Source organism: Anopheles nili, chromosome 2 (genome assembly GCF_943737925.1).
Source record: "Anopheles nili chromosome 2, idAnoNiliSN_F5_01, whole genome shotgun sequence".
Taxonomy (NCBI): Eukaryota; Metazoa; Arthropoda; class Insecta; order Diptera; family Culicidae; genus Anopheles; species Anopheles nili.
Window position 1 is genome coordinate 77932021 of NC_071291.1, and position 26794 is coordinate 77958814.

Sequence of the window (26794 nt, forward strand, 5' to 3'; positions counted from 1 at the left end):
TAACATTTGCGCTTTGCCAGTAGTAACATTATCATTGACATTGTATGCGTCATCGTCTGTTATCAAAACCTGAAGCTTCGAAGCAACATTACGGTAGCTTTGGCAGCTGTTGGTTTCTAGTGTAGTGATCATATGCGAGTCTATCACCGTGCATCGATTTATCCAGCGAAATGATTCAAATGTTTTTAAAGTAACTACCGATTCTTCACTTTGTGTAAACTGTTCATCAGTAAACACTGGCACCGAAAACATTTAATCGGAAAAGGCAATTCGCACAGATTATTGCCTCTAGTGAAATTAATCGACCAACAAAACTGATTGTGGAAATACTCCGGTTAGTGCGATAAAAAGATAGTCCCGAGCAAAAGCCAAGTGCGTGTTTGTATCAGAATCAACTAAGAACAAATATTATAACACCCAAACTAATCATGAAACAATGTCCCCAACGATGATAACCATCATACACTGCTTGGCTACTGGCGCGCTTATATTCTGGTGTGTAAAATGGATCATCCATTTAGCAGCAATAACCTACGGGAAAGTAAAGTTGCACAAAAAGGCTTCCCAGCAGCCAAGAGAGACACCATATCCATCAGTATCGATCTTGAAGCCACTAATGGGAGTGGATCCCAACTTGCAAAGCAATTTGGAGACATTCTTCCTGATGGATTATCCGATGTATGAGTTGCTGTTCTGCATCGAATCTCCGGATGATCCGGCTATGGAGGTAGTCAACCGGTTATGTGATAAATATCCCAGTATCGAGGCAAAGCTGCTCGTCGGCGGTTCGAATGTGGGAGTCAACCCAAAGATTAACAATCTCTACCCTGGCTACGTTCAGGCTCGTTACGAGCTGATAATGATTTCGGACGCAGGCATTCGTATGAAGAGTGACACGCTGACCGACATGGTAAACCATATGACAGAGAAGGTGGGTCTGGTTCACCAGATGCCTTTCGTGTGTGACCGTGAAGGGTTTGCTGCCGCGTTCGAGAAAATCTACTTTGGTACTGTACAATCGCGGATATACCTGTGCGCCGACCTACTCGGTATCAACTGCCATACTGGAATGTCCTGTTTAATGCGAAAGGACGTTCTTGATCAGCTAGGAGGAGTGCAAGCATTCGGATGCTACCTAGCAGAAGACTTCTTCTTAGCTAAGGCGTTTCATGATAACAACTGGAAGCTAACGATCAGCAGCCAACCAGCATGGCAAAACTCAGGCATTTGTGATATTAGCAGCTTTCAGGCGAGGCTCACACGTTGGGCTAAATTGCGTGTGGCAATGGTGCCGACGACCATTCTGCTTGAGCCAATGTCAGAATGTATCATCGTCGGTATGTTCGCATGCTGCGCTGCCAAAGTACTCTTCCGATGGAACCCTCTTGTGTTTTTCCTCATTCACACGCTCGTATGGTTCCTTTCCGACTGGGTTCTGCTGTCGATTATCCAAAACGGGGCGCTTCCGTTCAACAAATTCACTTTTCTCGTTGGATGGGCTTTTCGTGAGATCAGTGGACCCTATTTGTTCTTCAATGCTCTGTGGAATCCGGCCATAAGATGGCGAACTCGTGTGTATAAGCTCGCTTGGGGTGGGGTTGCGTATGAACTTACGTCTCAAATTAAATCATAATCTGCATTCAACGTATGGCTAATAGGGAGGGTGTCATTTATTTGATTTGTTTTGTTTTTCATTAGAACAAATTTCCATGTATTTCCATATCTAAGAAACACACAAAATCATCCCTTATGACAGGATTATGCCTGAAAATAGGTCAAAATTTTCTAGTTCTCGTTAAGGTTTGTTTATTTCGAATTTCCGTGTATTGTTCTGTCTTCGTTATGTTAGGTTGTTAATTCATGGCGTGAACGTAAAACAATTGTTCAATTTTGAATCAAACGTTAGTTAAAAACCCGTTCTAAGCCACAATAATCTGTTTCTGATTGAAATGGATTGTATAAACTGAAATGTTTCTTTTTATTCACCATATCTATCCTAAATGTACGATGTCTTCTTGACTGGAAGTCAATATTATTTCATGATTAGGAGGTAAACATGATCGACACTACATGATAGAAGATTAACGATTTCAGATTTTGTTTGTTTTTTTTTTCTTGCTTTGTACATACTATTTATAAATAATCTTTGATATAAATATCGAATAAGGAGAACTTAGTTTGGATAAAAAGAATAAATAAACATTTTGAACACGGAAAAGATGAAAATATAAAACGGAAACATTGAATCGTCCGTAAATAAATACCGGTGTTAATTATATGTGATCCGAATTCAAAATATGATTGTATTAAGTAGCGTATAAGGTGTGATTTGAAGCGAATCCAGTTACGCAAGGACATGCTCTTTGAACAATATTTATTTCGAAAAACAATTTTAGCAGGTTAAAAGGTGAAATGTGAATGTTCTATTTTATTAAACGAACAGGTTCAAGAGTTTTAACTTTTTCTGTTAACTGGTTACTACAATCGGAACAGATTTGGCCGACGGCAACGTCATTATTGATAAGAAGCGTAGGATTAAAAGAAATTACATGCAGTATGTATTGATAACGATACACGTTTATAAGAAGAGTGATTAAGACATAAAATAACCAGATTTGAATACTTGTAAAGGAAATGTTTTATTTTTAACATTGTGAGCTTCAAAGACGGGCTTCTTATCAGTAGCATGACGAATTTGTCATAGTTTAGAGTTCGTAAGAAACATTGTGAGGTTGATCATGTCGATTCGATTGATCGTATTTGTTAAAATATTCTATATGAATGCAATTTTAATAATTAACGAACCATATATTTTGGATAAATATTTGAAACAGTTTATTATTATAAATAAATGACGAGAAGACATAAACATGCAAAGGAAATAATATTAAAAGTATGCAATTCAACGATGGCTCCTTTTTCATGTATTAAAATAAGCTTATAATTCATAAACGTATAGGTTGAAAAAGAGATGAAGAATAACCTGTCTATTCATTATCATCAATTCATTAATATTAGATTAATTGTTTTATTATCTTTGTATGAAGTTTAATGATTATATATAAGTTATTGAAACTGCACTTTTGAATTCATATATGGAACCAGCTCACTCGTTGCTCATTTTACGGCCACAAATACGATTCTTCTCATCGGCGCATGCGCATACCGATTTCATGCTGGGGCTCGTTTATATTTCGTAGTTGTAATTGAACATATATAACTTTTATGGTTTTCGACTAACACAATCAACAACTAAGCTAAAAATTATGAGCTTGCATTGTTGAGTGCGATATTGTTATGTATATAAACATGTTTCGTGGGAAATAAATAAGCTTATAACAAAATAAAATAACATTTCAAGTTTGATTTTAGTAACGCTCAACGCCACCTTGTAAACATTGCTGCTCACAACGATTGTAAGCAGTGTTAATTGTCAATTGGAAAAACTGTCGGGGAAAATTGCTCTCCCGTGAGCAGGCTCGCGCTTTTCCTGTTTGTTACAGAAAAGGACTCACTTTATAACAGTTTGTGAAGCAACACGCCATTCGTGTGAGAGAGAGTGAACAATCGTCGACAGGATTAGACCGACTCTGAGCAGCATCAACATCGCAAGGGACATCGACAGAAAAAGGGCACCTCCATCAGTAAATCAATTCTACTATTTTGTTTGTATAACCTTTGTAATCTCGAAGTATGTAAAATGAAAATGCTGGAATAGTTGTGACGGATAAAATTTAATCTAACATATAGTGGGGTGGGTCTATGTTTTGTTTAGGTGGTCTGTGCGAATGCGAAGTGCGATTGGAGTGTTAAAAGAACAACATATTGGTTATGTCGTATGTTTTCATGAATTCGCTTTGTTGATGTTTGTAGTGCAAAAGTAATGTGTGATTCGTTCACCCGAACGCGTTATCGGTATCCGGGTTTTGTGATTTACATATCAGTGTAAGACGGGCGAGTCCGATTTCTACTCCACGAGAACATGTCTCACATGGCAACTGAAGTTGCCATGATCTGTTCCCTATTGCTACGAGTATTGCGATTGTTGCTCTTTTCGTTGCCTCATGCCGTGTTGTTCTAGACTGGTCTTAATTCGTGAGGATTTCATGTAACGAACGGGGCAGCCACGAGACGGTAGCGGAAGGAACGGATTGCCATTTATTTATAGAACCGCCTCTCGCACAACCGTGTGCGTCCGTGTCGACACATTCATGAATTTATGCTTATGCGCGCGGCGGCGGGCAGCTCATCTCAGCCATCGAGTCGGCTTGGATAAAACGAGGAATGCCGTACACCTCTATTCTACAATCTGGTAGAACAGAGAACTTGTGCCATCATATGTCGTTCGGTATTTCTCGAGAATTTCGAAGTGAACACATTGCACGTTGTAGCGTAATGCTGTTGTTCGGTGGACAGTATACATAGACGACGATGTACCAATTCTATGAATTTTCCAGCAACAGAATCAACGGATTACTTAAAGCATACGATATCGAATATAAGTTGTTGTGATAAATGCTGCTGCGTTTGTTAAACAAAATTCAACCATGAGCGCCACATGGGGCGCCTCCATTGGGGAACACAATATTGATACGTCACAAGCTCGGCTAAATCGTGCAGTTGCAAGCTGGCATGCTATTTTCCCAACGGATGTGCGCGTATGTTTGTGAGTGTAGGTGTCTAGTGCTTCGGGAGAAGTAAAAAAATCGGAGAGTGCAGTAATCGACGAGCAAACAGCAGCGGAAGCCTTTGGGCATGCTTTGAATCAAGAAACGTGCTATATGCTGAAATCAGGAGAAGTGCAAAGAAAATTATGAATTAAAGTGCAAATTCTGATATGAGCGAAAGTACCGCACACCACAACTACCACGAAATGCGCTGGGAAAATGAAATTGAAGAACATAGTTAAGAAAATATCTCATTCTCGCTTCGCATCAGGCCGAAATGGTGAGCGAATTGCTATATCGCAGTAACCGACATAGTTATCTAAGCAAAGTGTAAGGAATCAGTTGGTTGTCAAGAAATTATAGGTTTAACCGTTCAATTTTTCTCAGCGTTGTGCAGTGGAGAGTGCGTCTACGAAAATGGTTTCCAGTCGATCGGAGAGATGTTCTTTTTGCGCTAGTGGGCATGAGCTACAGCAATAAAGTGTCAGCAAGAGTTTTGCTTTGATCGGAAAAGAAGGCAACAGGCTTTCACAGCACGTGAAAGTCGAATACTTTCCGTGGATCTTGAAGAAAAGTAAATATTATACTAATTTGTATTGCAATCTTGTGCATCGATGGGGTTATGAGGAAATTTACAACATCTGTAATTCCTCATAGGACCCTTCGAATGGCCTTTTTGTGTGAACTGTGAGGAATGATGCGCTCCTGTTGTGCTTGCGTTGTATGCGTTTGGTGATCGCGTTGTCATAAGTGCGTTTCTGAATTCGTTTGCTTGCCGTGCTTCTGGGCCATCGGGCGCCGCATCGCGAGCTGTAAGGCTTGCATGGATTGCAAAGCTAACAAGTGATAAAGATTTGGAGCTGCAGGTAGCCATACGGCGACGACAAATACGAGAACGAGCAGCGGTTGATATTTATGTGCAGTGGCCACCAGGACGGTTTCCGCGGTGGAGGTGTGAAGGGGCAACCGAACCGAGAACCGCAGCAAAGAAGCGACGGAAAGCGGAAACCGGGTTGGATGTGCACAGAATGCCCAATACTAACGAAAACTCACATTCCGGCTCAAATTCGACGGCGTCGGCGGCGGCGGCGGCGGCAGCAGCGAATGCCGGTGACGACCTCGGTAGCACGGACGAGGTGAAAGTTTTCAAGGACGAGGGCGATCGTGAGGATGAGAAGGCCTCGTCCGAGAACCTGCTCGAGGAGAAGTTCAATCTGATCGATCTGACCGAGAGCGCGGAAAACCTGGTGAAGAATTCGTCGACGCGCCAGGACCTCAGCCCGTCCTCGTATGTACCCGTCAGTCGCTCGGAGCAGTCCTCATCTGGCAGTGGTGCCGGAGCAGGTGGCACGGGAACCGGCAGTGGTGGCACCAGCAGTGCGGGTAAGCTCAACTCACCCGACCACTCGCCGGGCTTCAGCAGCATGGGTTACTTGCCACCGTACCAGTACTCTAGTGGCACGGCCAGTGCGCTGCAAGCCGCTGGGTCGATGGGCAAGGGGGCATTGGGGCTATCACAGTTTTTCTGCAACGAGGATCCCCTTTCAAACCCACCTCCCGCACATTGCGGGATCCTGCCCTACCAGCTCGATTCGAAGGCGATTGGACTATCGGCGCGGCAGTCGCTGTACTCGTTCTCGACGAGCCAGTACCCTTACCCGTCGATCCTGTCGTCCAACATGCTACCGGTTCCACCGTCATGGCACACTCCCTCCATGTACTCGACTGCCCCCAGTTTCCGCAATTCCTATCCCTCCTCTCTGCAGATCTATACCACCCTTGCTAGTGATTTATACTCGCGTTACCAGTCCTCGCAGTCGCTGCTTAACTCGGTGCACTCGCACAACGTGCTCAACCAAAGCCTGCAACAGGTGAAGCAGGAGTCAGGCGTGGGACTGGTGGGCGCTGGCAGTGCGGGGGTTGTGGTCGGGCAGGACATGTCCCACAACTACAGTGTTCGACAGCACGGCCTCAGTCCGGGCAGCAAGGGGGGAATTGTCGATCTGCCTCAGGAGCTAACAAATCGCTTCGGTCGTGCGCAGAGTGTGGGTAGCACAGGCAGCGGTGGCGGTAGTGGCGGCAATGGCGGTGCAGGCGTCGGTAGCGGGATTGGCAACGGAGCAAACAGCGGTGGAAGTAGTGGCAGCGGCACAGCTGGGTCAAGCTCCAAAAAAAAGTGCGCTTCCGAACGGGCACATCACCAACAGCAGCAGCAGCAGCAGGCCCACCAGCAGAACCAGCAGCAGCCGAACCGGCCACATATCAAGAAGCCGCTAAACGCGTTCATGCTCTACATGAAAGAGATGCGCGCGAAGGTGGTAGCAGAGTGTACGCTAAAGGAGTCGGCTGCCATCAATCAGATCCTCGGGCGAAAGTGGCACTCACTGTCGCGGGACGAGCAGAGTGTTTATTACGACAAGGCACGCCAGGAGCGCCAGTTGCACATGGAGATGTACCCCGGTTGGACGGCCCGGGACAACTATGGCTATGGTTCGAAGAAGAAACGGAAAGCGAAAAAGAAGGACCAACTGGGTAGTGAACCTCCCACCAGGTAAGTCATTCTCGTTCGTTTTTCTAATGTTTTCCGCATCTCATCCAACGACGAATGCTGTTTCAGAATAAGAACATACATGCTCCTTCGCGTTGCGATATCGATTAATAATGTAGAATGATAAAGTAGCGATTGTTCCTACTTTAAAAGTTGAAATGTATCGTGTAATGGCAACCTTGCGTACCAGTTGCCAAGCACAAAACATGCCCACTTTGACATGGCCATGATGACCGAACATATGTTTTCTGTCTTACTGCATGTTTTTTTTTTGTTTTTTGGAGGTGTTCGAGACATAATATCAACATAACACGGCTTTTGAATCGTGTGTTATGTATTTTTGCAGCTCTACAAGCGTTACAAGCGAAACGTCATGAAAGGAAATACCATTCTATAAAGCGAAAACTGTGTGCCGAATACAGCAATTAATTAGCATCTTTTCAACTTGATGCTAACACGAAACTGCTTTGGTCTGACAGTTAAGTGAACGTATTTATTTAAATTTTTAAATAATTGAATCATTGGCATCTTATAAATAGAGCGCATCGGTGTTGCCTAACACAGTTTCGGTATCTACATTCATTTCCAGCAGTTTTTGGTATAGAAGCATTCTCACTTCTTTGATCGTAACGTGTGGGTTGGGAATGGGTTTGAGATACTTTTATCATTTCTGAATCAAAATTGTTCGAACAATCACGATTATCGTTATTTTTCTTTGTTTACTATACGCAATCATCTATACTACGTATTATCATCACAAGAATTTGAAACAGAATCTCGATCAAATGATCAACTTTATTGCAGGCGTAAGAAAATATGTATACGTAATGAGGAATCTGACAACTACGATGCATCACGCATGTCAGATGAGTACATGGGCAGCTACGGTACGGTGGTGTAATGAAACGCGAGTTCTCCATAGCCGTCGAGTTTATTGCCGCGACGACGCCTTCATTGAGGACTGGCTCCGCCAACATCACTAAAGACACCGCCATAATAGAAGCTGCTGTAACAACCGCAACTGGGGCAAACGCGGATGCTTCAATGCGAAACTTTACCAAATAAGACTTCAAACGACATTGTGTATATGTGTAGAGAATATGTGCATAGGAGAACAACGATCGTATATCGTGGGGCATGTCTATATATGATATCAGTAAATCTTTGCAGTCATGCTACAAGCAAAGATCGCTACCGTCTGCGAATTTCTTGCGTTCAACTTATCTATGTCTCCTACGATATTGTCTTGCGAGGCTATCTTTGGCCGATGCTAATGTAAGATTATTGAAAGTAGAACATCATACAATGTAATTGTTGATGGAAACTTGAGTGCAATCGATCGTACACCCAGAATGCTTACGGGAAGAATACGGCACAGTTGTAAAAGCTGCGATACAGGGAGTACTACTAATTTCTGTTCTAGGAAATTATCAAAAACTCTTACGAATTTATTTTGTAATTGTACTGAAATGAAGATGCAGATTAGAATACAAGCAGAAATGCATTGGTCGGACGTTAGAGGAATGAGTGCAACTTCTTTGTAAACTGCTAGACAGTAGCATTGGCTATCGTTTTATCATCAAAAAAGGTAGATTTTTTTTTCAAGACATTGTTACGGCAGGTAACGGACGCACTTGAATTCGATAACCACGACTATGAAGAAATGAGTTGTTTCAAAGTAGAAAAGAAACGTAGAATTTTCTCAACTGTATTGCACAATCCATTTGTCGAGCGTTTTTTATTGCGCTAAAAGAGAATTCAATAGGCGTGTCCTGGGATGTTGATTTTAGGAATAATGTGATGAAGACGCGCCTGTGAAGTGCTACGATCTGTTTTCAGTCGATTTCATGTCCTGAATTACAGCATGCAGTAACAGATCAAAAGTTAGTTTATATATATATATATATATATATATATATATATATATATATATATATATATATATATATATATATATATATATATATATATATAAATGCTTTAGATAGTAAGCTTGAGATATACAAAACTGTTTGATTTAACTTCAACTAGTGCTACAGAAGATGGCGTGGAGATAAAGGATTGAAAGCATCGCTAGTAGACCATTGTATCTAAAATGGAATGACGATGGGATTTTTTGTTTGATTATAAAAGTTATTATATTTGGTTTCTCAACCTTTCACAGATCATGACGTTTCGTCAATCCATAGTAGTAATTAAATCATTCTCTTTTTTGAGATGTTCTACTTAAACAATGTTTGAGGCAGAAGAATTGTTTATTACAATTTTTGGATACGTTCTTGATATTGAAACACGCACAGTTCCACTAGTAATGCCTGCTCTGGGTAGACGCACGTTGTTAATCGTTATCACCTGCCAATTTGGGATGCAAACACCTCAACCGGAACTACGTTAATTTACACTGGATCTCAATAATCGTCACCATTGGTGCTAGATAAGTTTTTGTTGATAAGGATCCCGCTACCGACCAAAACGACCGTTTCATAAGGACCACTGTGTCGCGTTGACAGCCGTCGTCGCCCTCCTCATCCTTACACAACTGCACTGAAATAATAGCTCGCGCCGGAACAAGGCTAATTAAAAACTTCCGCGAAACCGAACTGGAGTTCTCATCGTAATCATCGTTTGCCAGCGTTCATTCTTTTTCAGCTCATCCATGGAGGGTTGGCAGTTTCCTATTCATGGCTTTCCCTTTCTTACTCCCATTTTGATTTCGATTGAGGGTGCCGTGGTCGTGCGCCATTTTGTGCTCTAAATTGGTGTGCCTATCTCTGGTCCGTCGTTCTTTGGAAGAGCCAAGTATCCCTTCATTTTACTAACAGTGTATCCGACAGCATTCTTCGGAGTATTGTTCTGGCAGAGACGTGGCTAGAAAGAGGATTGAATTTGTCTCGTTCTGATGGTGCTGCTAGCTTCAGTACCATCATTAGAGGATTCACTAATAATCGGGTTGCGCACGCTTGAACGATGCCAACGAGAGTAACGCTACGCTCTCAGTCTCGTGGTTTTGTGAGGGACAGATGAACTCATGCGAAACCCCGGCGCGTGCTTCTGATGAGGGAAGAAAAATCGCGTCCTAGTCCGCTGCCTTTCATTGCTGATGCTGCCACCGTCGCAAGCAATAGCAACGGGAAAAGGTTAGTCGCAATCCGCTTGGTCTTTGAGAACGACGGCGAAGAGAGAAAGTCATCGTTTATCGCCACGAGAGCGAACAGTGATAGAACCAACATGCTTCATGTGATTAGAATGAATAATTTTAATCTTCTAAATTACAACCGTACAAGGGGGAAATTAAAGGTGCTCTTTTGATGCGGCTCGTATCGAGTGCCAACCATGTAACCACTCTGTGTTGTGCTGGAGGAAGGCTGGGACAACGCGGGCTGCAATTTTGAAAATATTTTAAAATATAACAAATTGCAGGCAATGGGAAATTATTTAACAAATACGACCAATTCCGATAGTGAACAATGGCACTCTTAATTTTTTATTTTTGTTGTGTTAGCATTGTATTTTTGTTTGTTTTGTATATTTCTCTCCCATGTAGTAAGTGATAAGCCTAAATTGTATTTCATATTTTGTTATTTTATTGAACACAAGAATGTGCATAAAACATCTCAGTTAATAATCTGATTGTATGTTTCAAAATGCTAAACATATTTATTTTTTTAATGGAGTACTTGAAAGTCATAACTGATTAGACAAAATTATCAGAGAAAAACGCACTGTACCACAAAGAACATTCATGGAATTACACTTCATTCTACGCTTCCCAACGATATAAAACGCGTGAAGAGAGAGATGTACACGAATATTTTTCCAGTCTTACTCCTTCTCCTGTGGTTTTGCAAAAGCTGACTGAAAGGGTTGTTGCTACGAAAGCCATCCCTTTATCGGCAGGCCGTGTTGTACAAGAGAACAGAATAGGTTTTAAAATGACAACTGCATCCATAGAACTGTGTACTGCAAAGTATTATCGGTGGGATGAATTTACTTGCAAAATCTATCATTTTTGCTTACCATTCGAAACATAGTTGGTGTGTTTTCCCTGGTCCAATACCCAGGGACTAAACGCTTCACCCTCGTTCTGTTATGCTGTAGTGTTATCAAAATCCTCACGCCGTCAGGGCGGTTCTAGGGATGGGTTTAATCTTTAAATGATTACACGGGGCGCATAAGCAGTGATACGCGAATCGTGTACGCTAAGTATCCTCGAGAAGGGATACACCATTGAGAAGGGCAGGGCCATATTTACAATTAAAAGGCAAACAAAAGCGGCAACATCCAACAACCACATGATATCTCGCACGCACAGGACCACATACAGCCATTTGAAATTGTATAAGTAAAATGAAAATAGAAAGATAAGGCGAAAATGAGAGAGAAAGAAAGAGCGAAAAAAAAAGAGGTTTCTAGGAAAAAAGATGTAAATAGAATTGTAAACAATACTCCACTCTTCATTCATTCTTTCGCTTTTACTCAGTATCTATTTCTCCTTTCCACTCTCTATCTCTTCATCTCTTGTACTGTCTTTCGTCTCTCCCTTCCTATCTCGAATATCTCCCAGGTCATGACCATCGCCGCAGGCTTGGCATGCTATCAAAGGCGTACGTTATTCACCGCTCACGCTTTTGCAAGCGGCACCACGCGTGTTCTGCGTGCGTGCCTCACACGGCTAAAAACAACAGAAAGCATGACTCTCCGTGAAAATGGGCTGATGATATGGTTCAGCTGGTCCTCAACTAAAATCTATGCAACACCGTGGAGCTTCTGAGGGGCAAAAATAAAGCCGCCATGCGTGTAGACGCTCAAGTCGTGGGTGGCAATGTACACACGTGGCCCAAAACAAGTTGGTACAAAGTGACTTCGTTCGTGGCAGCACACGTCCGTCGGCCTGGTGAAGAAACGAGCTTAGTCGAGTATAGAAGAAGAACGAGAATACATAATTGTAAAGGATACGAGTTTCCAAATTTTTGATATAATACGATTAATTCGTGTTTTCTCGGCATCTTTTGCATCCTTCTTACTGCGCAAAGTTCTGGATCGGTGGTATGCTAGCAAAGTGTGGTAAAACACTGGTTGTTGTTGGTTACTTTTTCGATTTTTTTAAGTTGAAAAACAAACCCTGGAAGGAGGAAACACATTATATTGAGTTGAGTTGACGAAGGATAATAGATGCGAGCGAATCTGAAGGGTGTGGAGCAAAAATTATTTCAGGCATTAGGTTGGTTCAATAAGAACATGATGTTTCTCCCATTTCTGCGTATAGCAGGTTGTGTTGCAGCAACCCTATTGGATAAGAAGTCCCCGTGTTTCAGTTCGAGGACATGACATGGATGGTAGAGAAATTGAAAACAGCACTATTTTTTTTTGAATCGCCAATTTCCTAAGAAGTTTTTTTTTAATATAATGTGGGTCTACAGAAAGTGGGTCTCATCCTTTTCTTGTGTCTCTGTAATTGACTAGTTTTTTGTGGACGCTTATAAATCATCTGTTCGGCGTGAACAAAATTCACAATCAATGTTAATGTATCAGTTAAAAAAGGAAATTTAATCTCATCATCATTTTTTCGGAGTGTGTAATAACTTCATAATCAAAGTTTTCTCGAAGAATAACGAATATAGAAAATTTTAATTAAATTATTGATTTTTTAATCAACATATTGTCCGATTGATCATTGTTTGACAATTAAAAAAAATATGCTTAGTTGAAATGCTAGGACTATATTATAATAATATTTGAGAATTATAGGAATTTTGATTAGACTCGCATTTTCTCGTTTCATCGTCCACGAAAATTTACTATCATTCGACGTTCGGAAGCGTTAGTTCTTTAAGGCTATCGGATCTTCAAACGCAACAATGTTCAACATTCAACGTGGAGCATCGATTGCGGACTGATAGGATTCGTTGGCCAGGCCTACGAAAAACACCATGTCGTCTTGTGAGGGAAACTAATGCAATGAGCGCTACGTCGAGAGGTTACAATGATGGAAAGAAGGAAGGAAACAGTTCAACAAACAAACATCGATCTATGTGCTCCTTTCGATGTATAAATAACCGTAACAAAACAAAAACAAAAAGATTAATGTTCTGTTGTGATGTTCACCGGGTACGACTCCACCTACTTTGCTCCTGTCTCTTCTAGATGGATAAAATGTATTACGAGGAGAGATGAAGTATGGACGCACACGGCGTGACGATCATAGTTTTCAGTTTCGTGGCCCTTTCAACTGCCTCACGTTGCGTCCAACTGCGTCGAATTCGAACTCCTTAAAATGGTATATAAAGGCGAAAATTTTTTCGATATTTATTAGTTCTATTTTTTGAGCATAATTTGTGTTTGGTGACCACTGCAACATTTTTTTGGGTTGAAAGATGCTCTCTTATTATTTTTGGCATAAATCCTGTTATTAGGTTTTAAATGCAAGTAATTAAATCATAAATAAATGGTATTTCTTATTTTACTTTATGTATAAGAATATATGTCTTTTATGACGAATATAATAATGAAGCTGAAGGACCGTAATCTTTGTTTTATACTACGACGCTCATCATCTTACTTTACATCAAATTACATCTATTACATCGTTTCTTTTTCATGAAAAATTTGAAAGTGCACTAAAGCAAAAATCAAAAAAAAATGTTTTCTTGTTGTGTTTATTCCATCAATAAAAACGAATTTGTCTAAACAGAAGTGATACACATAAAGTGCGGATTGAGAAGGGGTTTCATCATGTTCTTAAATTTTTTTCTTATATGTTTAGTTAACGGTAATGTGAAAATCTTCAATCATATGTCAAATCCCAGTGTATGATTGGAGCGAAGACATTTTTCAGTAAATGGCAAACGTTTTTCCAATCTTAAACAGAGATAGTGTTTCTTACTTTCGTTCCTTCGGTTTTTATGCTCTAAACACTTCGATGTTTTTCTAAACAATCACTAAACATGACTTGGTGGAGATTGAATATAAATACAAATAAATGTGCAAGCAATTATCGGCTTTTCATGCCAAGGAATTCTTTTTCCTTTGTATAGTATTTACCTTTGCACATTAATGCAGCAACGTGCGTCTCTGTACGAAAATGTCTAATCATGATTTTTTTCATAGTACTGGAAAAATTATTGTATTGCTTTTATTAAACAAAATAGATATCAAACAAACATGCAAAAAATAAGAAAAATCTAATGTTTACATCTGAATTTTTCATATCATTTTCATACATATATAATTATTTTCAGCACCTACTTTCTTCGCAATTTCCGGTTTCAATAACAAATGTCAAAACCGGATGCAGAACACGTGTACTCGCTCTTAGGCATCTACTCCAAGTCGGTCACGTGCCGTCCGTAGGGCATATGCCTTAAAAGTGTGCGCGAAATAGCGATTTGGACAGAAGCCTTTTTTTAATGGTTTAGGCAAATAATAGCTTCGAAAGGAAAAAAGGCCATTCAAAAGGATCATTCTAATACTTAGAAAGGAAACAAATGGTACGTAACTTGGTGTGTGCGTAAACGTGTATTTTTGTCGGATATTTGAATATATATCTAGACCTTAGTGTAGGTAAAGTTACACGCATTCAGTCTCAACCATTTGATCTGTTATGCTGACGAGGTTCGAACACTCATTATTTGTGCTGGTATCATAATGATTATGCTATCATTACCATCGCTCCCCTTCCATTTGCAACTGCGATCTCATCCCACCGTGCCGTGTAAAAAAAGGTGCCTTCAACGGAGAGAGAATATACCAGATTTTAAAATATTCTACCCTGAGTTGAGCACTGAAAGAGGGATATTTGTTCGAATGTGTTGAGAGTCTGCTTCTACGTTGTTGGAACTAGGTAGTGGATGCAGAAGGAGAATGGCAATGCCACCGTTCTCGTAGGAGAAATTTTCGCTTCACTGGCAATTTGACGAACTCGAACGAATAATGCATCCTGTGGAAGCAGCACATAAAGTAAGGAGAAATGAATGAGGAATGTGATAGAACTAGCTAGCGCCACAAACATAACCCACCGCTGGTGTTTGGCCAAGGAAGTAGAGCATGTAACGACCCAGCGCAACGTGGAGAGCAGTTCTGTGTGCAACGCATTCAAGCAAGCCTTGATACGCTGTCGGGCACTGACTGCTGACAATTTGTGTAGGCGAATGCACCTGCTATTTACTTGCCTGTGGTATTTACGGGAGCCACTAGAAAGTCGTCTACGCTACGGTGAAGCCAACCATCCAAACCTAAACACGCTTACTCACACCTGTAACCGTACATGGAACTTCGCCCTCCCTGTTTTGAGAGCAGGGATGGTTTGAATGCATTTTAAATTCGTGCTGACTTCGTGCGACCCCACTTCTCGCGCATCTTGTCATGCCATCAAAATGTGCTTTCATCGCCCAAAGTGAAACGAGTCGGTCTCGTCGCATGAACACATGAAAAACGTGTTCCTGTATGATTCGCACGATCAGCTCAGATGCGCGAGTGCTACCTGTTATACCACAATCGTTATGCAAGCATTAGCGAAACATTATGTCTCCAGCTTCGGCCACCGATCGATCATGGTTGCCTTTCTTTCAATGACGCAGAGGAATGCGGTTCAGAAGTAGTGCACTCATTCATTTCAAACAAAGGAATACGTACAAATACATACTTCCTTCTTCAATGCGTTTCCATGGTGCATTCGCTACCAGGCAATAGATCAGGAGCAATGATGTCTCCAAGCAAATAAACATCAGTATAGAAATCCGTCTCTTCTCATTAGAAGGAATTTATTTTAGCGGATTCAAAGTAGATTTTATGTTTTTTTTTTTGTATTAGATCACATGGGCTAGTTATACATCTTTATTACTTTTTTATTACGTTTGACTTCAAAGCCGCTTGGTCGGCTTGCACATCTTGTGAATTCATCAATGATCTGAGCAGGAATACGCAGTAAAAATAACGCCTGTGCAAGTCATATTTATTTTCACCGCCATTAGAGTATACTGGAACTCGCTTCCTGCTACTTAAAATCACCCAACCATTTAGCCTAACGGATGTCATCAAACAATGGACGAAATGAAACGTGCACAAACTGCTACCTATGATTACAAGATTACAATTGCTATGAAATGCAACAGCTTACATTAGGATGATGGATGCACGAAACAATGCATCCAGTGGGAAGACGGATAATAATCCTGAGTAAGAACGAATGTATAAAATTTAATTATCCTCTCAACTGTTCTTCCTTGTACCAGGATGAGTGTTGCAGGTGGTTTGGTCGGACGGGTTCGTTGTCCCAAGAGAATGTTTTTCTACTTTTCATTCGCCTGTTCAGTCGGTAATCGCATGGCAGTATCAACAGGAGCCTCTTGCTGCATAATCAGCACTCGTGTGTCAACACATTTCTCGTACCTTTTTGTTAAACAGTCGCTCCTGTTTGGTGGGTTTTGACATTTTTATATACCTGACTTTCCTCTGGCCGTTAAGTGGCAAACAACCAACGCACTTTACTTATGCCATAGTCAGCTATTTTTCAGCGATATAGCAAGAGACGTTCGGTGCTCCTCTCGCAGAGAATTGCGCAAATCAATCGCTTGTTTTCCGCTTTTGCCGTGTGCTTGTATGTAAAGGAGGCTGCTCTTCCTTCGCCAGTGATGTTAGTGAACGCCCGTTGTGAGGCCAATACTGTCGATGTTTGCCGTTCAGCTTTGCAATCTGTTCCGCTCCGCGTCGGTTGGCCAGGATTGTAACAAGTATGCTCAGCGACCCGTTTGCAGGCAAAAATTGTCCACGGGGTAAAAGCCTATCCTTTGCAGGAATGATAAAGCGAATCAACACGCCGTTCACTGCCTTCCCTCCTTGGCATGCAATTCGGTGTTCCATCCTTCCAAACCTTCCATCTAGCTCAAGCGGGCATCTGCTGATCAAGAAGCAAGTTTTTAATGAGTATTTACTCATAGCATCAAATCAGCCACCAAACCGAAACGTCGAGCTTCTGAAGATGCGAGCTGCTTGTCGAGCTGAATGAAATAAAAACTTGTTTGCGTAACATATTTTGCACCCCCCGTTCTTGTTTGCAAGTTGCTGCAGCTTCTAGATATAGTATGTCTTCTTTTGAAAAGTTTTGTTTCTTCTGCATCTTAATTTTACTATAGATATTACGATTTTCCATCGATTGATTCCAAAATACGCAGTTTGAAGATTTTGATATTTCAAAATAAAAGCGATTTTTGTTTCTTACCAAAACGAATACGAAAGTAATAAAATACCGTCGTTCTACCTAACCAAATAACAAAAATAGGTATTTCAAACAATTCAATTGGGAAAAAACGATTTATTTGTGCCAAGCTAGAAAAATGTTGCATTAAGCGTTTGCTTTATATTTGTTGCTAGTCAAGAACATTCAAACAAACCGATCGTTCGAATTGATCGTGAAGCATTTCAAATAGAGCCCTGCCCTTGTTACCAAGTGCTAGCAATGGAGAACCGACGGCTTGAGACGTTGAAGCTGCATCTTAAAGTTTTTTTTAATCATTATTAATTTGTGCAATAATATATTGATTTGAATATTTCATTCATTTCCTATTTTGATCTTCTTCTAAGATGTTGTAAATTAAACCGACATACACATCCCTAAGGAACAATATACATGTATGTTTGCAATGTTATGCTTTATCTTTCATCTCATTCTGGAAGCCATCAAGAGAGAGAGACTTATGTTTAGGTATACAGGGAAACTCACTGCAAGCTTTGCTCTGGCATCGCGATATATGGTGAGCTAGTGTAGATTGAAAAATTAGAAGATATAGTCATTAAATACCAGCAGAAAATCTTAAACAGATTCGAGGAGAACATGGAATAGTCATGTCATTATCTATAAAGATTAGAATGTTTCTCTAACGGACAAAGCATGCGACCAAATACTATGCATAATTCATTGTTTAAAACGTGATGCATTGAACGCGTACGGCTGCGAACATACAAATATTCGTTATTAAACATAAACAGTAAATAACGACATGTGTCCTGAGAAGGATTCTCTGATAATACTACTAACTCAAAAATGGGAATAAAAACAGCAGATGCCAAAAATATGTATGCCAAAGTGAAAGTAAACCCAATGGATTACTGCTGAATTATGGCAAAAACGATCGAATTTATCATAAAGTAATTATTTTAAATAATAACTTTTTTTGAAGTTTTTGTAAACTATTTTTTTAGAGCTTAAAAAACATAAGGTGAACGACACGTTTGCCAACACAAATGCAGGGTGAGTGTAATTGCAAAAGCATGCAATGGTACAGCTATAAAGCTAACAGGGTGAAAGCTTAAGAAATTGATTCACGATAAGAAATACTGTGGTCTGAATTGTAGAGTTCAGTAATAGATGAAACTAAAATTTCATTGAACATGCAAATGAAACAAAAAACATCAACCACCAAACCAACTAGAAACAGAAAAACTAATGTCAATCTGAGATATGTAAATATGCAGCAAAATTGTGCCATTTCAATTGCATGTCATAAAACAGCATTAAATTGGTAAAAATTCAAACTTATATTCAAAACCCCAAAGCTGTACACTGGAAAGCAAAGGATGTTTGTCAATCAACTGAAGGTTTTAAGATGGAGGAAATCGAAATGAACAGAATGGAACCCTTTTCTAGAGTAGCACAATGTCTAGCAAAAAGAAAACAGTGAGTGAAAAAGAAAGAAGAATTTAATTAAAAGAAGTTAAATCGAAATAGAAATAATGGAAGCGAGGCGAACAAATAATTAATTATTTGTGAAATTAATAGAGCTATATATACAACAAAAATTCAATGAAAACAGGATACAAGAAGAAATATAGACGAAAATAATTCGCAATGAAACGATGCAAAAAGGACAGAAAAATGGTTAACTGTAAAACCAATTTAGAAGAAAACACTGTACATGTTATTGTAATCATTGAAAAAATTCTCGATTTGTAGCGTATGCTTTTTTGATTGTCTTGAGAATATTGAGAAAGAGAAAAAAATAAAGGTAAAGCATGACTCTACCCAGTATGCCCGGTATAAGGTGAGAAATTGAGGGAAATACCCATTTGATGCATTGCCAAATTTGCTAAAAGCAGTTAGAAGATACCTTTTATCTAAACAAATGCTTTACATATATTCCAAGGTAAGTCCTCAAAGCTATGAAATGACATGATAAATTTAGAATATATATATATATATATATATATATATATATATATATATATATATATATATATATATATATATATATATATAATGAAATTTTCATGAGTTTAAATAACTCAACTCTGGTGTACACTTTAATAACACTGTAACCGCACTGCGATATGTAACGACTTTTGTTTATTGATCGGCATTTCATCTAGCTTAGTCAAAATCAAAACGATGTGCTTGACGATGTGTCCAGTTCACCTAAAAAAAGTAAGTACTTCAAAATCCGCAATAAATAATTAGTTGATGGAGGCGCCTAGTGCCTATTGGATTGAAACAACACTAATACTTTGTAAAGATGAGAATATTTATTATTAATAGGTGAATAATCAATTTGTTTACCCTATCACAATATAGGCTCTGCAACGGCGGTGCTTTTTGTCCTACTATGTGCAGTAAAACACCCTTCGGGTTGCAAACAACATTTTTGCAAACCATTGTGGCACTGACAGAAACTAGAATGTAACAAACTGACTTTTCTTTTGTTTCGTTCCATCTTTTTGTCTGTTTAGTGAGCTGGTTGCTTGGTATGCCATTTCACTGGCATGGCATTCAATAAAGGACTAAAGCCTATCATTTGCATTTTTTCGGTATTTTCCCTTAGCGCTCCTTTAATTCATCACCCATTCACTTTCGGATAATGGTGCACCTTTCCGGAATTCTTTCGTATTGTAGCACGGAAGCGGTAGTTGTGGATCGTGTGGAGTGCATGCCTTGTGCTGAATAACATAATTTGTTGTGATTTTTTTTTATGAGCAATCTCACATTTACTCTCCGTGGGCATTTCCGTTGCCACAGAGTGTGAAGTGCGTCGAAAAGAGATGGAGAGGTATTTGTGTATCAAAAAAGTCTGATTGGTAGATCCGGGACATTCCGATGTTAAGGGAAACATCGCAGAGCAAGCGAAAAGTAAATGACAAAATCAGTATCTATTGTTTTGTACTTCCCAAAGTTGTTAGAAAACAAGTGCGTGAATGATATCTCTCGCTCCCGGCGGGGTGCGATTCAGCCCTCGTTGCGTTGATACTTTTTTAATCTCCTCTGTGTGTAGAATAAATTCGAAGAACATTTGCCGCTAAAAAACGTACAAAACCATTCCAAAGGCCCCGACAACCAGAAGTGGCGCAGCCATGTGCATTCTTTTTCGAGAAGCAGGGAAAGTGATAAATGGAACTGGTTCGCAATTAATGAGCGGCACCTCCAGGAGAACATTGTTCGTGTCTCGAAAGGAAACAAAAGGACTGAATCCATTCATACCGTAAGGTGCTGGCGAAGCCAAACAAAGCGTGAGTGATTAAAAAATTTGCACTTCCGCCAACACGTCGCTGCCTTCGTCCCGTTGACCGATCTGTCATCATGACACTTGTGCTACAGGCGCCATGATAAACCGACGCTGCTGGGAGTACACTACGGGGATGCTGCAGCTTCGGCAGAAAGCAAGGTGTTAACACAATTAGTCACAATAATGCAAGCCGATAGCTTCATCGCTCCGTGCCCCATAACTCCAGCAGTACACCTGGAGTTTTGTAGATATTTTCCTTTCTGTTTACATCTGCGGCAGCAACTGGATTCGTTTCCTGCTGCATACGCTTCACAGTCGCATGTAAACAATATTTAGGAAAATGCTAGGATAGCAGTGGAAGTAGCATGTGATACACATTTGTATTTCTGACTCCGAGTGCAGAAACGATCGAATATACAACGGGCTGATTTATCTTACATTTGTATTTACTCCTCACGTACATTCTGTATTAAAATATCAACAATTTGAAAATTTACTACTAAATCTTATGTATGATAGTGAATAATTATCGATTAATAATTTCGAAACATCATAATTGTTTGATGAAGACATTTTCGATACTGCAAACATGCAATGTTATGAATTTATTAATGTCTTAACTTATTTCCTCAGAGAGAGAGGAAAGTTCATCGTTGATTACAAACCGAGACGTAGCGACTATTCAACAGAATTTCGTTGTGTGGATATCGCTAAATAGCGAAATTGTTGATCTCGTGTAGAAAAACTAAATATACGAATTTATCCTACTTCATCACAACGCGAAAGGCAACTACACAATGCTGTATGATTCGAATCGATAATCTCTCCCGTTGGATACTATATCGCAAGAGACTGAGTGAATTATTACATGATTAATGTTGTAAATATTTGGATAAAGAATATTCGTCTCTACCATGGCACTGTTGCTGTCATGAGCAAGAGGAACTCGAAGGCGGGTGATATGGAACCCGGAGGCTCTTGTCTGTATCCTCCTGTTCTTCCCCGTTTCTAATTGTGCATAAGATCACGAGCGGAAATATCATTCGAAACTCACCATCACATTTATTTAAGGCACAGATGGAATGTAAAACATACAAATCTATCGAACTATCTCTTGCGTCAGATTAGAAAATGTAAAGTGACTAGTCTGCTTGGAAGATATATATCTGCTTCGTACCTTCGTAATAGAAGAGATAAGACATGTGGTTTAGTAGATAATTTATATATATATATATATATATATATATATATATATATATATATATATATATATATATATATATATATTCATATATATATATATATATATATATATATATATATATATATATATATATATATATATATATATATATATATATATATATGTATATATATATATATATATATATATATATATATATATATATATATATATATTTATATATATGAATATATATTTATATATATGAATATATATATATATATATATATATATATATATATATATATATATATATATATATATATATATATATATTTATATATATATATATATATATATATATATATATATATATATAGATATATATATATATATATATATATATATATATATATATATATATATATATATATATATATTTACATATATATATATATATATATTCGTAGCAGTATACTGCATAGCCAGCCACTAGCCAACTCAAATAAAAGAATACATATGCCATGAACTCGATCGATCAATACATTACAAAAGGTGAGCTTCTCGAAGAAATGTTTCCATTCTCCGAAAACGAAAAATTTCATACTCTCTCTTTCTCTTCGCTCTCTCTCTCTCTATCTCCATCTCTCTCTTTATAATTTGCATCCTCCCAGTGGCCTCTTTTGCATCTGTAACGAAACCATTAGATGCACTTCGCTTATATCATTGTATCATGCTCATTCGAATCTATATTTCTTATTGCTCAAATCATCTCAGCGCGGTTCACTTTTCTCTCGGCTTCGCCTACTTTGTTGCTTAGCGCGTGTACCGCCGGTGAAGCAAAGCGGTTGGCTGTGGAAAGTGGTAAAAGGAGCAGTTCCTTTTTTCCAATTTACTATTATTGATTAAAATCTTGCAAGCGCAACAATCTACGAACCGAGCGAAACTGAGCTGAACGAAACGAATTCATTGCTGGTGCTGTTGCTGCCACTGCTACTGATTGTGGCGGAAGCGTGTGGCAGTGTGGGGTCGAGCACTGGAAATTGAAGCGAACCAAATAGCGACTGAAGGGATGTGCAGAATACAGCGGGCACGCGGGTGCAAGGTTGAACGGTTGGTATGGTTTTCCACGGCTCCCTCAGTGCCTTCTAGGACCAACTCGGATCGAAGCGATTGCAAAAACCGGTAGACGGCAACAGCAGGAAGCGAAGGACGGTTATGCTACAGCATAACGAGCTCTATCGACTGAACCAGGGGAAGGCCGGGGCGGCCTCGGGGTTTGTTGGATGAGTTTGATACGGAGTGCTGGTACTGGCAAGTAGCAGTATGCCTGCAGCCTCCTCTTTGCCTCATCACCAACGCTTTGCCTCGTCCTGCGCACCGCCAGAAGGCGGATGAATGAAAAGCTTGTGTATGCACTACAATGGGGTAAAAATCTGACTAATGTACATGACACAGAGCCCGCCCATAGGGACAAGCAGGAAATAGGAGGGTAACTGGTGGAAGGTAACGGGTAAAACTGGATAGGGGTGGGGAAATTGTAAAAAAAGAACAGTCGTATTATGAAAAGAAAAAAAGGACATCTCGACGCGCACACACACAAACACACAGTAAGTAAGTTAGCACAGTAAAACTCCCACACATATAGAGAACCCCGTTCGTGGCCATTCCATGTGTTTCGCAAAGTTCAGTAAGCCGTGCTACATTATACTGTTGTGCCCGCTTTCAAATGGAGTTGCAATCTTTTCATAACTCGTCTTACATACTTCGACTTCGACGGCTAAGACCACACGTTCCCAGTATCATTGAGAGAAGTGATATTTCGAGAATGTGTGCCAGTGCGAAGCGCGAAACTAACAAATAAATGAATTTTTGGGAACTTTATCAAAATCGACGACACCAACGACATCTGAGTCTTCACTGCCTTTTTCCGTTATAATAGGAACACTAAAAAAACACATCCTGCCAAATCCTACCGATCCCAATACACCAGAGCAATTATGAAGTACTTTTCGACAATTTACTCATAGTACATTTTTAAAAAATAGTAAGAATCTGTGAAAAATATAAAACATACAAATGTAGCTGCGTAAAGCTAAGAAATTGAACTGTTTCAACAAATAGTTTAAAGATGTACTAGAAAAAAGCGATATGGGAAAAATAATAAAACGCTTTGGATAAATTAATTTTTGGTAAGGGTTTTAACACCCTTACTTTATTCTATGTATCCGACATTTGGATACTAAAAACGTGCTAAGTGCAGCAATTGTGTCACACAAAAGGTGTTGTCGTTCTCAAAACATTACATGAATTATTATGTGCTGGTTCAAATGTTTGACCATATTGGAATCAATGTTGCAAACATAGCAGGAAAACAAGGATGACAATTTTAATACCTGTTATTTTAAACTTCCGCTATCATTTTCTCTGATACCAGAAACCAGAATTAACCAAATTAATATTGACGAATAATGCAAACAGACTCTCCAAAAGCCGAGAACGCTATCAGTCATGTTACGCCAGTACGCCATCGCAGGTTATCGCATCGCATCGGTGTGACGGGGTTGTAGGAAGAAAAACAATCTCGTTCTTGCTTCGCTGTGCTGCGTGGCGCACTCGGGCTTGCGGGTGTATGGGGCCTTGTCTCGAAAGGCTTTCTTTTTTCAACATCAACCGACCTTCGTTTGAAGGAAGGCAATGCCTTCCCGCAGGCAGCTCGAACTCCCTGGATGTAGGAAGCAGTGAGATGGAAGGAAATGTAATGTACTAGCACGGCTTTGCGCAATGACGGCGACAAGAGAAGGTATGGAATATTAGAAAATAAATAACCAAATACGGTACATATTAATCGATATTGAAAAGCGAAAACGTTGCGTGGAATAAAAATTATTCAAGGGGGCTGCAGATGAAGGCTAAACGGGAACCAGGCGAACGAACACAGTCGTTGCCACTTAACACGTCGTGCCAAGATTTTAGCTTAATTTATGAATTAAAAGCCAAATTTCCGACATGAATATGTTAGTAAAAAACACACTTTTGATGAATGAACTATATTTTAGTTTACATCCGCTGTAACCACAGATCACCATGCAAAATGTGGAGCAATCAAATAATGCAATTAGCTCTGCCAATTTTATGATGAATTGAGCCGACACTTTGAAAAACTCAGGAAAAACCAGCTTGGATTTTTCCAAGCGTGCTTTGTTGATACGAGTTTGGACCGAACCGATAATGGTATAAGGACAATGAAAATTCCGGAAAACCGTCAACGAATCGCAGGGCCCAGTCATGAAAAAGTAAAGGGCGGAAAACCTCTGCTACTTCTTTCCACGAAGCAATGGCAAGCTTTTTCTGTTCCTTCGAAGATCGGGAAAAAATGGAAGAGTTTTCAGGTCCAGCAAGACTTCGAGCGGTGGAAGCACCACCAGGAAAGCAAGGAATGGGCAAAAACGACGAAAGCGACAGGAAGAATGTAAAACAGAAAATCAGCATTGATACGACTGGAAGGAAAATCTTCATTGAACATCGAAGTCCGTCATCGTCGACGCCTTCGATAGAATCATGGAACGATCCGATAAGCTGGACGGATGATGGCGATGGTTGGGCTGCGGGAAAAGGCAGTCTCGTTGAATGATTGGGCACAGCCGTATTTGAGGCATTCGAATGGGGCGGAAAATCGAGTCGAGAGTTGATAGAATGTAAAAATAATTGGAATAGGGTTGTTGAGTTGCGAGGAAGCCTTTTTGCGGAGCGCAACGGAGTAGGAAACGGGAGCCCAGCAGGAACAAAGTATGGCAAAACACGGTGGTCCCGCGAAAAGTGGGCATCGATGGTAAGGTCGAAGTGACATACCAAATGGAAATGGCAAAGCAGTTAGCCATGTTCGAGACTACGAAGGCAACGGCAGTTGATGCAAAACGAGCGATGGAGAAAACAAGAAGCGAAAGCAGACATGGACCAGGCTGCACGATTTGGAGAATCTGAGGAAAATCCGCAAATTGTCGATTCCTCAATCCGAGAGTTACCTCAGCCTAAGAAGCGACAGAAAGAAGTTATGCATGTATAATATGCGGGTTGCTCATGTCAGCAAGATTTCCTTCGCCATTTCTATAATACACGTCTCGTATTTCCTGCTGCGCCTGTTCACAGCAAATTTTAAGAGCTTGGCTTTAGAGGGTGCATCGATCCTAGACAGCAGATTGTAGGCGATCAATTAAAATCCGGTATGAGTCGAGTGAGTTGTGTTTTAGCTGGAGCTCAATTTGAACTGAGAACTGCCGTTTGCGATACGGAACCGTGGCCCCAGCACACCCTTGCTTCGTGGGGTTGAGAGAAAGTAATGCTGAAACGTGCGTTGCAGGGATACACTTAAAATCGATAATGGCCGATAGCAAAGGGATTTGGGATATGACCACACCGAATAAATCTACCAAAGAGTCGTTTGCAATAGTGATAAGGATGTTTGAATTTTATTGCATTTATATCGGTCTGAAACGGCGTCACTCATTGAACGCGATGTTGGAGGATGTCTTAATTTAAGTTCGACATAGTACGGGTCGAATTGCAGAATATTTCAATTAAATAGAATGCAAGTAGTTCGTTGGTTTTTATATTGATTGTTATTTATTGCTAATTGTATACAGTATATTGGTGCTAAATAGATTACATCTTAATATGTGAAATTCCTCAATCGTGAGTCTTTCGCCAAAATCTGGTGTAGGTAAGCTTTCACAGTAGGGATAATTCTTGTTCTCAAGCGCTAATGCTGAAAATTATTATATCACGTGTTCGCAAGGACCCTCCATGAGAGCCGTCTATGCACAACCACAGCATCACGTGTATGTGAATTGTTAAAGCATGTATGTCGCGACAGGAACTGCGAGTGAATGGAAATGGAAACCTCAAGTAA

The 26794-nt window shown here is 39.9% G+C and overlaps 2 protein-coding genes across 2 annotated transcripts in view; both read left to right on the top strand.

Moving 5' to 3' along the window:
• Positions 1-395: 395 nt before the first annotated feature.
• LOC128731838 (ceramide glucosyltransferase) lies at positions 396-2052 on the top strand. The gene has a single exon (XM_053824986.1). It carries the CDS (start codon positions 437-439, stop codon positions 1631-1633), a length of 1197 nt encoding a protein of 398 aa, XP_053680961.1. The 5' UTR covers positions 396-436; the 3' UTR covers positions 1634-2052.
• A 3643-nt stretch (positions 2053-5695) lies between these two features.
• Positions 5696-26794, top strand: part of LOC128731581 (protein pangolin, isoforms A/H/I/S-like) — a 49525-nt gene continuing 28426 nt past the window's right edge. The window contains exon 1 of the mRNA XM_053824711.1: positions 5696-7218. Within this exon, the coding sequence (XP_053680686.1) occupies positions 5696-7218 (1523 nt within the window). The remainder of the gene's footprint in view (positions 7219-26794) is intronic.

Bases quoted from the DNA above. Each gene is read 5' to 3' on its own strand.
- LOC128731838 (XM_053824986.1), top strand. From the start codon at position 437: ATGTCCCCAACGATGATAACCATCATACACTGCTTGGCTACTGGCGCG.